Raw genomic sequence first — 14,472 nt, 5'->3', positions numbered from 1 at the left:
GCCGACGCCGGAGGGGAGGCCCGGCTAACCCGGAGGCCACGCCCTCGCCTTTCTGATTGGCCCACGCCTGCCGGCGCGTGGCTCGGATTGGTCGAGGCGGCCGCTGCTCCCCAGATTGCCCGCCGCCGCGCCCCGCCCGCGCCGCAGTCTCCCGGCGGCGGGATCTGGGGTCGCGGGAGCGCTGGAGAGCCGGGGGCGCGTCCTGCGGAAGGGCAGCTGCCAGGGACCGGGCCGGCGCGGACACCGCGGAGTGACCAGTCCGCCCGGGGTCTCCTTGGCCATCCCCAGACGGCCCGGCCTGGGGGTCCCCTTCCTAAGCCCGGGGCTGGCCCGTCCCCGGGGCGCGTTCCGAGCCAGGCGTCATGGGTCCTGGACCCCCGGCGGCCGCGGCGGCCACCCCGCAGGCGCTGCCCCTGGTGGCGCGGCTCAGCTACGCTGTGGGCCACTTCCTCAATGACCTGTGCGCGTCCATGTGGTTCACCTACCTGCTGCTCTACCTGCACTCGGTCCGCGCCTACAGCTCTCGCGGCGCCGGCCTGCTGCTGCTGCTCGGCCAGGTGGCCGACGGGCTGTGCACGCCCCTCGTGGGCTACGAGGCCGACCGCGCCGCCGGTTGTGTCCGCTGCGGCCCGCGCAAGGCTTGGCACCTGGTCGGTAAGCACCCCGACCCCTGCCAGCCCTAACCTAGACACACCCCTGTCTGTCTGTCTGCCTCAGAGCACCCAGTCTGTGATCCTCATGGCCTGAGCCTCGTCCCCCTTCTGTATGATGCACCATGGCTTGAGCCTACCCTCTCTGTCTGTCTCTCCCTATCCAGTGCCTCTCTCCCTGTTAGTCCCAGAGCCCAGCTTCCCCCTCTGTCTGTCTGTCCTAGAGCTACCTCCTCCTCCTTCTCCTCTGTCTGTCTGTCTGTTCATGACCTGAGTCAGCTGCCTGTCTCCGAGCCCCTTCTGTCTACTGATGGCCTGAGCCTCCTCCCTCTATCTGCCCCAGAGCTCCCTGTTTGTCAGCCTCATGGTCTGAGCCTGCCCTGTCCATCTGTCCTTAGCCTAAGCCCCCCTAAGCCCCATCCCCCACTGTCTGTCTGCCCATGGCTTGAGCTGCCCCACTCTCTCTGTCCCAGAACCCCTTCTGTCCACTGATGCCATGAGCCTCCCATCTCTGTCTCTCAGCCCAAGGCCAGACTCCTACTACCCACCCCCCACACACACACTGCTCCACCTGCCCTACCCTAGACTGCTGTCTGACCTGTCCAACTACTTCACCTGAATATCTGCCTCACCCGAAGGCATGTGGAACCTTCTGGTGGGTCTGAGCCAGCTGTCCAGGTCCTCCTCTGTCTGGCCTGGCCTGACTTCCTTATCTAACTGGCAGGGGGTAACCTGGACCACCTCTGTCTGTATCTGCCTGTCCCTCCCTCAGAGCAACCCCTAGCCCCATTGGGGTAATTTCCTTATGGGGTGGGAGTGGGGCTGCCGTCTGGGAAGCTGAGATTAGTGCCTGGGACTGTGTGTGTGTGTGTATGTGTCCTCTCTCACCTTCCACCTGTCCAACTGACCGGGTCTGTCGGACATAATGGGGTCCTAGTGCCCTAGGACTGTCACACTAGTGGTAGGTGGAGAGTGGGACAGCGGGGAGTGGGAGGAGGGTGGTTCCCTAGTACACACTGATAAAACCTGTTACTTCGCCTCCCACCCCACCCAGGCTGGGGCTGAAGATTAACCCCAGCCACTAGCACCCGCCGAGCTCCCTGGGCTGAGCTGCCACCCACGCCGGGCATTCTGAACATGGTAGGAATCTTGCCCACTTGGAGAATTCTGGCCGCTAGCCCTCTGTCCTTGGGGGCAAGGATCAAGGGGCCGCACTGTGGCCTCCTGAAAGTGTGGTACAAACTGTAGCAGATCCCTGGGGCCCTGAGAGGCCACAGGTCTGCTCCTGGGTCATGTGAGGCCATGACAGCCAGGGAGGGGGCTGGGAGAGGCAGGGCGTGGGCCTGGGGCCGGACACTGCCCATCTGAGAGAAGCACATCCCAGCCCTCTTGAGGGCCTCAAGGACAACTGTATTCCTTAACGGTGGGAGGAGTTCCAGGGACAAGAAGCCCTGGTAAAGCACCAGGTCCGTAAAGGTTCATCGTTTGAACCCACCCAGAGGATGACAGTCCTGGCGACCCGCACCTGTCAGATGACAGCCAGGAAACCCCATGGGGCATTTCTCCCCTGTCATGTGGGGTCCCCAGGGGTCAGAGTTCACTGCAGGGTCTCTAACCCAGGCAACCAAGCCATTGGTAAGCCGAGCAAAGACCTCTCCAGGGCAGGGACTCTTACTGTGCAGGTGGGGATGGGGCCCTTGGCAGGTGCAAAGGCCCTGAGGTGGGCCCTGAGGCCTGTGGCCCCAGCAGGGACCTGGGGAGGGCCGTGAAGATTGTTTGTTTGAGAGAGTGGGCCTGGGGCTCATACCTAGCTTCTGCCCTCTAGCCTCCCCCCTCTTCCTGCCCCCTCACCCATGCCATCCCAGCGGGCAGTGGGGAGGCCCAGGAGGGTCAGTGGAAAGAGGAAGCCAGTGCATCTGATAAGGTGACTTGAGGAAAGGTCTCCCCAGCAGTAGTACTCACTTCTCTATTTTACCCCCGAGTCTGTAAGGGCTAGGAGTGAAACAGCTGCCCAGAGGGCTGGGCCCCTGGACACAGAACCTCCTGTGGGATCCAGATGGTGAGACTAGGCTTCAGAAGGGAATCATGAACTCCGGAGGGACATTTCCATTGGGGTTTTGAAGGATGAATAGGAGTGTGTGTGTGTGTTGGCAAGGAGAGGGCATTCTGAGTAGTGAAACTGTGCAGAGGTGTGAACTATCAGGGCTGCTCTGAGTCGGAATTGATGTAGTGACAGGGAGTTTGGCTGGGTTTTGGTGAGGCTGGGAGATGCAGGAGCTTGAATGCATACCTGGACCCCTGCTCCTCCCCATGCCAGTCTGTGGAAACGGGGGTAGGCAGGGAGCCAAAGTCATCTGCCCAGGCTGGTCCAGCCGGGCTGCACCAATGGTTAACCCCCGCTGCCAGACAGCAACAGAGACTGACCACCATCCCAGAGCAGAGTCCACAGCTCCCGTGCCCCTGAGGCCTCCCTGCCTGGGGCCCCTGCAGCAGGCTGCAAGTTCCAGAGAAACAGGCCTGTGGGCTTACTTCTCAGTTCCTGCTCTGCCTCTGGGTGATGCGGTCACCACCTCCTGGGTAGGAAGTCCAGTGTCCGGGCTTCCAGGCAGGGTGCCCCCGCCTATGCCCTCTCTACCCCTACCAGGCTGGCTTCTCAGCTCCAAGGCTCATTCTCACCCACCTCATTCCCAGAGCCCAGGACCAAAACTCACAGGCTATTGATGTACTGGGGAAGTCCCCACCCCCAGGCCACCCCCACAGAACAGGGGAGGGGAGAGGCCAGCCGGAAGCAAGTGCATAAATAGAGAATTCCCCGAGCCTGCCAAGCCCCGGGAGGGCGGGAGTGCAGGGTCCTGGGTAGGGGTGTCTCCTGCCTGACTCACAGGGCTGTTCCACCAGCCACCAGGAGGGGCGCTGTTGGCCTCAGCCGGCAGAGCCAGTAGTCAGCAGGGAGGGCTTCTCAGAGGAGGTTATTTGCGACCTGAGGGAAGGAGGAGTCTGCCTTATTCAGGTGTGGGCACAACCTGTGCAGAGGTCCTGGGGGCAGGACAGACCAGGAGAGCTGGAGGAACAATGGGGAGGCCCACTGCGTGGTGTGGAGAGGAGGAGCGGTGGGGTGGGGAGGGGATCAGTAGGGGTGGCAGAGCTGGGGCGGGGGGTGTCAAGGCTAGACCTTGAGCTTGTTCTAAAGTACTGTGTTTCAGTTTTGTTTTGTTTCCTTCTGAGCACTTGGAGGGAAGTGCTACACCCCCGGACAGAGGTCAGTGGTAGCCTTGTCGTTTCAGCATTAGGGGCTAACCTCAAGATCGGTGGCTGGAATAGATTCCGACTCCTAGGATAGGGTAGAACCGACCCTGCGGGTTTCCGAGACGGTAACTCTTTACTGGAGTAGAAAGCCTTTTTCGTCTTTCTCCCACAGAGCAGCTGGTGGTTTAGAACTGCTGACCTTGCGGCTCACAGCCCAGTGCTGAACCACGACGCTACCCGGGTTCCTTATAAAGATTTACCGCCTCGGATGCCTTGGGGAGCAATTCCACTCTGTCCTACGGGGTCCCTGTGAGAGGAAACAACTCTAGGGCAGAGGGTCCCGTTTGGACTTCGAGTCCCCCGCGACGAAGACAGCACCCAAGGGAGAGGCCGACTCAGAGCTGACAGGTCCAGCCGGCCCCTCCCAGGCCTAGCTGCCAGCTGGGCGCCTGCTCTGGGTACAGGGAGTGGGGAACAAGGCCTTCCTGTGGGGCAAGCGAGAAGGGGTGTGGGTCCAGGCGCTGCCTCAGTTTCCCCTCTGTTGCTAAGGAGACAGCCTCCAGGGGCCCCAGGCTGGTGAGGGTCTTGTCATCAATTCCGACTCATCGTGACCCCAGGCACAAGAGGACGAACCACTGTGCCATCCTCACAGTTATTCTTATGTTTGAGCCCATTGTCACAACCAGGCCTTGCTCTTCTTCGCTGCCCCTCTACCGAGCATGCTGTCCTTCTCCAGGGACTGGTCTCTCCTGACGGCACGTCCAAAGTGTGTGAGACAAGTCTCACCATCCTTGCCGCTGAGGGGCATTCAGGCTGGACTTCTTCCACGACAGGTGTGTTGGTTCTTGTGGCCGCCCGTGGTCCTATCAGTGTTCTTCGCTAGCACCACACTTTAAATGCTCCGATGCTTCTACCGTCTGCCGTATTCAATGCCCAATGTCCACAGGGGGTGGTTGAAAATACCATGGCTCGGCTCAGGCCCAGCCCAGTGCTCAAAGTAACAGCCTTGCTTTTCAACACTTTAAAGAGGTCTTGTGCAGCAGACTTACCAAATGTAACGCGTGTTTTGATCTCTTGATCACGAGCATTGATTAGGGATCCAAGCAAGACAGAATCCTTGGCAACTTCACCCTTCTATCCATGCGGTTACCTATGGTTCAGGTGTGAGGATTTGGGTCTTCCTTACATTGAGTGGTCTTCCACACTGAAGGCTGTAATCCTTGAGCCTCACAAGCAAGTGCTTCTCGTCCTCCTCACTTGCAGCCAGCAAGGTTATAGCATCTGCATTTCGTAGTTTGTTACTAAGCCTTCCTCCGATCCTGATGCCACAGTCTTCATATAATCCAGCTTCTCTAATTACTGGCTCAGTGTACAGATTGAACAAGTATCGTGAGAGAAATACAACCCTGACGTCGCCCTTTTCTGATCCAGGTACAAATTCCTCACGAGCACTATGAAGTGTTCAGGAATTCCCATTCATTTCAAGGCTGTTCATAGTTTGTTATGATCCACACACTTGAATGCCTTGGCACAGTCAGTAAAATACAAGTAAACATCTTTCCGGTATTCTCTGCTTTCAGCCAAGATCCATCTGACATCAACAATGATATCCCTTGTTCCACATCCTCTTCTGAATCCGGCCTGAACCCCTGGCAGCTCCCTGTCAATGTGCTGCTGCCACCATTGTTGGGTGATCTTCAGCAAAATTTTACTTGCATGTGCTATTAATGATACTCTTCTACAATGTCCAAAATCTCTAAGCCACCTTTATCTGGAATGTATACATAAATGGATCTCTTCCAGTCAGTTGGCCAAGTAGCTGTCTTCCAAATTTCCTGGTATAGACGAGGAAGTGCTTCCAGTGCTTCATGAGCTTGCTGAAACATGTTAATAGGTGTTCCATCCATTCCTGGAGCCTTGTCTTTGGCTAGTGCTTTCAGTGCAGCTTGGACTTCTTCCTTCAGCACCATTGGTTCTTGCTCGTATGCTGCCTCCTGAAGCGCTTGGCATGTTCACTAGCTCTTTTCGGTACGGGGACTGTATTATTTCCATCTTCTTTTGATGATTCCTGCACCATACAATAGTTAGCCCATGGAATCTCTCAATATTGCAACTCGAGGCTTGAATTTTTTTCTTCCAGTCTCTAAGTTTAAGATATGCTGACCATGCGCTTCCTTTCTGGTTTTCTAACGATGGCCTTGCACATTTCATTATCACAGTTTACTCTGTCTTCTCGAGCTCTTTGACTTGATCATTTACTCTACGATTAAGAGTAAGTGTCAGCGTCTCTCCCGACATCCACTGTCGCCTTACCTTGTTTCCCATCTCTTTAGTGGCCTTTTGTTTTCTTCACGAATGATGATCTCGCTGTCCTCCCACAGCCCATCAGGTCTTGCGTCAGTCGTGTTCCGTGCAGCAAATCTGTTCTTGAAGTGCAGACGGGGTAGGCTCAAGGTCACCTTTTGCCTCTCGTGAACTTGTTCTAATTTTCTGCAGCTTCAACCTGAACTCACATAGGAGCAATTGATGGTCTGTTCCCCAGTCAGCCCCGGCCTGGTTTTAGCTGCTGCCATTGAGCTTCTGCATTGTCACTTTTCACAGATGGCATCAGCTTGGCTGCTGCGTATAACATCTGGAGAAGCCCACGTGTGTAGTCGCACCTTGTGTTGTTGAAGAATGGCATTTGCTACGAACGCGTTGTGGGTCTTGCAAACCATGATCAGCTTCCTTGCTGTCACGAGGTCACATTTTCCAGCGACTGCTCCTTCCTCTCTGTTTCCAGCTTCTGCATTCTAGTGGCCAATAATTATCGATGCATTTTGACTGCATGTTGGAGTCAATTCAGACTGGAGAGCTTGGTAAAATTCTTCAATTTCTCTATGCCTAGCTTTAGGGATCGGTAAGCTTTAATAAACATTGTAGTGATTGGATTTCCTTGAATGAAGATAGTTATAATCCTAGACAGATATAATCGTAGACAGCATTATACTTCAAGATAGATCTTGAGGTGTCTCTTGATGATGAACTTAAAGCCATTCCTCTTGAAGGTGTCATTCCGGGCATAGGAAACCATGCGATTTCCTGGCTCAAAATAGCCTGTCCATTCCAGTCCATTTCAGCTCCCTAAACACCTAGGATAGCGGTCTTTATTGCTCCATTTCATTTTTGACGATTTCCAATTTTCCTAGATTCATGCTTAGTACCTTCCAAGTTCCAAGTGCTAGGTATTTTGTGGCTGTTTCTTATTTTGAGTCGTGCCCCATCAGCAGTTGAAGGTCCTGAAGGCTTTATTCCATTCATTTCATGACGGCCGACTCCACTTTGAGAAGGCAGCTCTTCCTCAGGCCAACCTGAGCGTCTCATCTTGCTGGCACCGCCTGTGACAGAGTTCTGCGTCTCCTCATTAGGCCTCAGTATCTAGCTGACACTCTTTCATGCTAAATCCTCTGAAGCGGACAGCTGCTTCCGTCTTAGCAGTCTGTTCTCAGTCTGGAAGCTCTGCTGAAACCTGCTCACTTCGGATGACCCTGCTGGCGTTTGAAATACCAGGGTCAGAGCTTCCAGCACCCCAGCAGCACCCACGCCTCCGCAGTGTGACACACAGGTGAGGGCAGGCCAAATCCCCGCCCCGGCTGTCTCCCTGAGTCAACAACCTGGCTCATTGCGCCCTGTGAGCTGGCTCTTTGCCTCATTTCCCATCTGACAAGGGGCGTATACCCCAAAAGACCCTACGCCAGTACTTGGAGGCTCCATCTTTTAGCTCTATTGGCCCCGTGATCCCCAGAGAGATTCTACCCCTGCCTCCACCCCGCAAATCCTCTGAGTCTGTTTCTCCATCTGACACAAGGGGCGTGTTGTGCGTGGGGCACCCTTGATAAAATTCCGAGTCAAGGTAACTGGGTGGACAGAGAAGTAGCTGAGCTGTTGTCTGTATGGGAGCAGATCAGGTCTTTCTTCCACGGAGCCGCTGGTGGGGTTCGAACTGCCAACCTTTTGGTTATCAGCTGAGTGCTTACCGCTGTGCCACCAGGGCTCCTAATACAAGGCGTTTGTATCCCAATAGCCCCCCCTGGACCAGTGGGTGGAGGCACCGCCTCTGCAGGGTTTGGCTGCTTGCTCTCAGAAGGGGAAAAAAAAAATCCCTCGGTGCCTTAGTTTGCCCCAGATCCGTGGACACCGCACACGTGGCAAGCGCCCACCTGGGGTGTGAGTGCCGTCTCTGTGTGGCTCTGGGCAGTGTCTGGGCCTGTGGGGCCGCAGGGTCCCCGCTGGCAGTGACCCCTGTCTCTCCCCCCTCCCCACAGGCACCATCTGCGTCCTGCTGTCCTTCCCCTTCATCTTCAGCCCGTGCCCGGGCTGCGCGGCCTCCACGCCCGAGTGGGCTGCCCTGCTCTACTACAGCCCCTTCATCGTCATCTTCCAGTTCGGCTGGGCCGCCACGCAGATCGCGCACCTCAGCCTCATCCCGGAGCTCGTCAGCAACGACCACGAGAAGGTGGAGCTCACCGCTCTCAGGTACCGCCGCGCCGCGCCCACCGGCCTCCATCTGGGCTCAGTGGGCTGGCTCAGCCTGGGCGCCCAGGGGCGTACCGGGCAGCTGCTGCTGTGTAACGAAGCACCCCAAAGCTTAGCAGCACCCATAGATGGCCCCCCCAGCGCGGCCAGCCTGGGTCACCTGCTTCAGAGTCCGTCACCAGGCTGCAGGTTTGTGGGTTTGGGTGGGATCCATTTACCTTTGCCACGGAAGGTCACCTTATCACCGACAACACCCCGGGACCATTGTAGGCCCCGCCCGCGTGGGCGTGGCTTTTCCCCGGGGCGTGGCTTTGCCAGCCCCGCCCACCCACGCAGGAGCACAATTCCTATTGGTTTCTCCACCGAGTTACGCGAAGCGCTAAGGCGCCTCCTGCTGGATGGCACCGGAAGAAGAACATCTATGGAGCACTTCCGGGCCGTCCTGGGGCTGGAGGGGCGGGGGCTTGTCGTAGGGACTGCACTTTTTGCACAAGGAGGTTGGGGGCCACCCCGCGCCCACCGGTGCCAGGGACTGAGCTGGCGACAGCCCTGAGGCCCGCACGTACGCTGCGCCAAGCACCGTGCTAGACATCTGCTGCGAAGTAGCTCCAAATGGCGGTCACTGCCCTTAACTCCCAGGAGGGGACTGTCCCCCTGGGGATGAGGGAGGCAGGTCTCAAAAGAGTAGGTCTGTGGGGGAAGCGGAGTCACAGGGACAGGACAGTACCATGTGCCAAGGTGGCTGGCCCTCAGCCAGGTTGGGCTGCCAACCCGACAGGACCAGGCTCACTGTGGCCTGTGTGACAGTGCCAGCACCGTGGGTCCCTGCCCAGCCCCCACATCAGCCCTGTGGTCCGGGCCCTGCCTCTGAGTTCCCCATTGTGTCCCCAAAGGCCAGAGCACTAACGGTAGGGGTTGCTCAATGCCAGGGTGGCCCCTGGGGCCCAGAGACTGAGTCACCCTGAGGCTGAGCCCCTGGAGGGTGTCCCTCCTGGCCCGTGGGCAGGAGCCCACCTGGATGACTCTGGGTCATAGAGTTTGAGCTGCTAGAAGCCCAAGGTCTGGGAGTGGAGAATTCTCTGATCCAGGCTTCTGGCATTGACTCAGGAAGACCGTAGAATTGGTGCATTTGAGCGGTGGGGCTGAAAAGTACCACGGGCTGCCAACATGGCACAGTGATCTGGCCTGGAAGAAGGAAGGCCAGAGTGCTCCTCAGAGTCAAAGATGGCAAGACTTTGTCTTTTACATACTTTGGACATGTTGTCAGGAGAGATCAGTCCCGGAGAAGGAGAGCTGTTTGGTCTACTAGAGGGACGTCCAAAAAGAGGCAGGCCCTCAAGGAGATGGACGGACACAGTGGCTGCAACAGTGGGCTCAGGCACAGAACAACCGTGAGGATGGCGCAGAATCCTGCAGGATTTCGTTCTGTGGTGCACAGGGTCGCTATGGGTCGGAGCCGATTTAACGGCACCAGACAACAACAATAGGCTTCTGAGTGTCTTGGGATGCAGTGTCCCGTCCTGGCCCGCCCTCCCATACACACACACATCTCTCCCTCCTGATCTAGAGGGCAGAGTTGTGAATCTTCATGTTGTGTGCAGATTAGGGAAACCGAGGCATCAGGGCCTTCAAGGGCCCCAGTGAGTCGGCAACAAAATCACCAACCAGCCAGGGCCCCCCAATGCACAGCCCCTCTGACTGGGTCGCCTCCTGGGGAGCAGGTGGCCACGTGGTTTCCGGAGTGCGCTAGCTGAGGCTTCCCCCCTCTCCCGACAGGTATGCCTTCACCGTGGTAGCCAATATCACAGTCTATGGCGCCGCCTGGCTCCTGCTGCACCTGCAGGGCTCCATCCACGCCAGGTCCAACCAGGAATTCAGTGACCAGCTGGGTGTCCAGGATGTACCTGTCTTCCGGGTGAGCTGGGACCAGGGAAGGAACACCCCAAAGTCCCCACATGCAGGATTTGAGCCACCATTGACCCTCCTTTCCCCCACCCCTACTGGCTTCCCAGAATCTTTCCTTGCTGGTGGTGGGCATAGGAGCCATTTTCTCGCTGCTGTTCCACCTGGGCACCCGGGAGAGGCCCCGACCACGGCTGGAGGGGCACCAGCCACAGCCCGAGGAGCCGAATGAACAAAGCCCCCTATTGACCCCCACGGCCCGGCCTGTGCTGCTTTGGAAACACTGGCTTCGGGAACCAGCCTTTTATCAGGTACATAGTGGCAAGGGGGCCTGGAGTCCTGGCCACTCTTTTACTCTACAAGGTGTGGCTGCCAGGAAGCAGGCAAGGAATGCAAATATAGCTGTACCTGTGTCCCGCAGCCAGGGCAGACATTACTAATCGATGGTGTTAACATTCCTCTGCCTAGTCAACTAGGAAGTCATTGCTATGGATCCTGTGTTAGCTTAAAGCAACTTTTTTGCATTCAATCCCTGCCTTGCAGGGTTGCCCAGCCAGCCTCTCTTCTCTAGCGCCCTCTGCTGCTGGGAGTGGAGAAGCTCCTGCTCTGCTGGTGAAAGCTGAGAAGCCCCTCACCTCCCTGCACAGCGCCCTCTGCTGGCCCTGGCCACACTCCACAATGCCCTCTTGCTGGTGGGAAAGAAGTGCCTGGCTTCTGATTCTAATCTCCCTCTACAGCGGCCCCTGCTGGTGGGAGTGGAGAAGGCCCCACCCCTTTCTGGTCATAGCCCCGCCCCCTTCACAGCACCCTCTGCTAGGGAAAGTAGAGAAGGGCCCTGTCTCCATTTCATCCATGGGTGGTGTCTGTCTCTTTCCCCAAGGTGGGCCTGCTGTATATGAGCACCAGGCTCATTGTGAACCTGTCCCAGACTTACATAGCCATGTACCTCACCTACTCCCTCAACCTGCCAAAGGTGAGCCCGGTGGGGTCAGCGCAGCGGGGTGGGAGGCTCCTGCCCTGTCAGCCTGCTATAGCACCCGCCTGGCTCTCTCCCGACAGCGGTTCATCGCGACCATCCCCCTGGTGATGTACGTGAGTGGGTTTGCCTCCTCCTTCCTCATGAAGCCCGTCAACAGAGCCATCGGGAGGAATGTGAGTGCAGCCCGAGGGGAGGGAGCCAGGGTGGCAGGGTCCGGGAACCCTGCAGTCCGGAGCCCACCAGAGTCAGAAAAGGGATGCAGAGACGAGGGGCACAAGCCAGGAGCCTACCAAGAGATGGTGGATCCAGCGACCAGACCTAATGCCCTGGGGACCCAGCACAGTGGGCTTCACCCCCACAATCAGGAACCCACTGGAGGCAGAGCTGTGATCTGGAACCCTGTGGCCCTAGACTCTCCTGGGAGTCAGCGTTCTCACTGTTCAGAAGCCCTAGCCCCTGGGAGCCAAGGATTCAGGAAGGCCAGGGGCCCTCCAGGTTCTGGAACTGCAGAGTTCTAGAACTTTCTAGAAAGAAGGGCCCATTCTAAGCTGTTCACTGTGGAAGACACCTGAAGTGTAGCTTCTGGGACAGGGTCCCGAGCTCCCCCCCTTTCATTCCTTAGTCAAGGGAGGAGCCTGGTGGCACAGTGGTTAAAACACTCAGCAGCTGTAGCTTCTGTAAAAATGTCCCCTTTGGAGACCCCATGGGGCAGGTCTACTCTGGGGGCCTTATGAGTCAGCGTTCATTCCCAAGGACCCGCGGGCCGGAGGGCAGGGAGAGGGTAAATAGTAGCTACCAGACTGGCAGCGCCATCGAGGAGGCTGGTCCCCAGCGGCACTGATAAACTCCCACTCTCTCCATCTTGGAATTCCACATGTCCAGGGCTGGGGGGTCCTAAAAGGGTGCACAGCCCAGCGCCTCCTCTGCCGGTGGGGGTAGGGGAGCAGCGGGGTAGGGGGGAGGGGATGATGGTCGTCCTGATGCTGAGCTGGTCTCCCTGCAGCTGACCTACTTCGCCGGCCTCCTGGTGATCCTGGCCTTTGCGGCCTGGGTGGCGCTGGCCAGTGGGATGGGCATGACCGTGTATGCAGTGGCTGTGCTGCTGGGCGCCGGCTGCGCCACCATCCTCATCACCTCACTGGCCATGACAGCAGACCTCATCGGCCCCCACACGGTAGGGCTGAGGGCAGGGTCTGGTGGGTGTGGTCCCCAGGGTGTCCATGGGCACCCACCACCCTGCCCGTGTCCCCACAGCACAGTGGAGCCTTCGTGTATGGTGCCATGAGCTTCTCGGACAAGGTGTCCAACGGACTGGCGGTCATGGCCATCCAGAGTCTGTCTCCCTGCGCGTAAGTGCCCGCCCTGGTGGCCACCCCTCACTGAATCTTTCCTGAGCCAGCTCCGCCATTTCATCCATCGTCCATTCATCTGTTGCTTCATCTGTCTGCCCATGCATTCACATGCCCACTCGTCTCTTCACACATCCATTCATGACGTCATACGTATCTTCATATGTCCATCCATGACATCATATGTCTCTTCGTACATTCATGATGTCATACATTTCTGCATATTCCTTTCTTCATTCACTTATTTGTTTCATCATCCAGCAGTTCCTTTGTTCTTTGTTCACCATTTGCTCGTTCGTCATTAACAAATTCATTTGTTCATCCACCGATCAATCCATCTACTCACTCAGTCAGCCATCTACCCACTCACCCATCCACTCACTCGGCCAGCCACCTCCCATCTACCCACCCACTCCCCCATCTACCCATCTATGCATCCACCCATCCATCTTCCATCTGTCCGTCCACGCACCCATTCACATATCCACCCATCCATTCATCCATCCATCTAGCCATCCATCCACCCATTCATCCATCTATCTAGCTATCCACCCATCCACCTACCCATTCATCCATCCATCTAGCCATCCACCCATTCATCCATCCATTCACTCATCTACCCATCCATGCACTCATGCATATCTACCAGTTCATCCGTGCAACAGTCCATCCATCCATCCAGCCACCCATCCCATTCATCCATCCATCATTCCTCCTCCATCTATTCACATCCATCCACCCATCTATCCATCCCCTCATCCTCCATCCATGCATCTCTCCTCCATCCACCCCCAACCCATCCTCCATGCACTCATCCATCTGGCCACCATCTCATCCACCCATCCATGCATCCCTCCTCCATCCAACCACCTATCCACACATGCACCCTTCTACCGGTCCACCCACCCATCTCCCATGCACCCATGCATTCCCTCCACCTGCCCACCCACCCTTATCCAACCGTTTGCCCATCCACTCATCAGTAGGAATTTATTGGCACCTGCTGTGCCCGGCTCTGCTCTAGGGCCGGAGACAGCTGTGGACAGAAGGTCCTGGCCCTACGAGGGCTCACAGCCTGGCTCGCGTGGCCCGGGAGACCTGGTCACTGGTCACCTCAGACAGTGTGTCTATTCATTCAGCAAATGTGTGTGCAGGCATGGAGGGTGCAGTGTATGCAAGGGGACGCAGAGGGACTGGGTGGAGGCTGAGACCCATGGAGCTGGTGCCTTGCAGAACCCCAGGTGGGAAAGGCAGGCTTTCCTCAGGATCTGGGGGAGGGACCAGCCCCCCACACAATCGCATGGCAGTGTGTCACGGAAGCTGTGTCGTCAGGAAGGCACCCCTGACTGGGGCCTGATGCGGGTGGGGAGTCGAGAGGACTTTCCTGGGAGGTGACTGCAGAGCTGAGACCAGCAGGGTCAAGAGGAGTTTTAGGCAAATGAGAAGCCGCTGTGCAAAGCCCCTGGGGCAGGACTGAGCCTGGCCAGTTGGAAGAACAGCTAAGGGCAAGGGGAAGGGAGGAGGAGGAAAGAGCAGGGAAGGGTGGGGCATGGCGGACAGGGTCCAGTGGGCTGCAGGGGGGGGGACTCTGGCTTTGACCTGAGGGAGGTGAGAACCCTCCTGGAGCGCTGTGAGCAGAGGGGGTGGGTCCCTGGCTCAGGTGCTCACAGGCATCCTCTGGAGCCCATGGGAAGAACAGGGAGCAAGGGCAGAGCCGGGACCAGAGGGAAGCAACCAACAGGACAGGGGCTAAGGCCGAGCCGGCCCATCCATTGGAGGGTGGGATGGGGCTGGGGGGAGAGGGGAGTCGCTGGGGGTGTCCCCACCAGCC

General features: G+C 57.5%; 1 protein-coding gene across 1 annotated transcript; it reads left to right on the top strand.

Annotated features, from left to right (window-relative positions):
• The first annotated feature begins 362 nt into the window (after window positions 1-362).
• MFSD12 (major facilitator superfamily domain containing 12) lies at window positions 363-13,094 on the top strand. The gene is made up of 8 exons (XM_004714385.2): window positions 363-654; window positions 8,201-8,411; window positions 10,188-10,326; window positions 10,424-10,624; window positions 11,194-11,286; window positions 11,373-11,465; window positions 12,296-12,466; window positions 12,547-13,094. Exons 1-8 carry the CDS (start codon window positions 363-365, stop codon window positions 12,643-12,645), a joined length of 1,299 nt encoding a protein of 432 aa, XP_004714442.2. The 3' UTR covers window positions 12,646-13,094.
• The last annotated feature ends 1,378 nt before the right edge of the window (window positions 13,095-14,472 follow it).

This window comes from Echinops telfairi, unplaced genomic scaffold, assembly GCF_000313985.2.
Source record: "Echinops telfairi isolate 266 unplaced genomic scaffold, ASM31398v2 ScPeMD7_7459;HRSCAF=8497, whole genome shotgun sequence".
Lineage (NCBI taxonomy): Eukaryota > Metazoa > Chordata > Mammalia > Afrosoricida > Tenrecidae > Echinops > Echinops telfairi.
The sequence above is the reverse complement of the archived record's forward strand: the minus strand, read 5'-3'. Positions and strand labels throughout refer to the sequence as shown.

Excerpts from the sequence above, each read along its gene's own strand:
- MFSD12 (XM_004714385.2), top strand. The coding sequence starts at position 363 with ATGGGTCCTGGACCCCCGGCGGCCGCGGCGGCCACCCCGCAGGCGCTG. Across the intron at positions 10,327-10,423 it reads AGGATGTACCTGTCTTCCGG|AATCTTTCCTTGCTGGTGGT; the intron begins GTGAGCTGGGAC and ends CTGGCTTCCCAG. Across the intron at positions 10,625-11,193 it reads GGGAACCAGCCTTTTATCAG|GTGGGCCTGCTGTATATGAG; the intron begins GTACATAGTGGC and ends TCTTTCCCCAAG.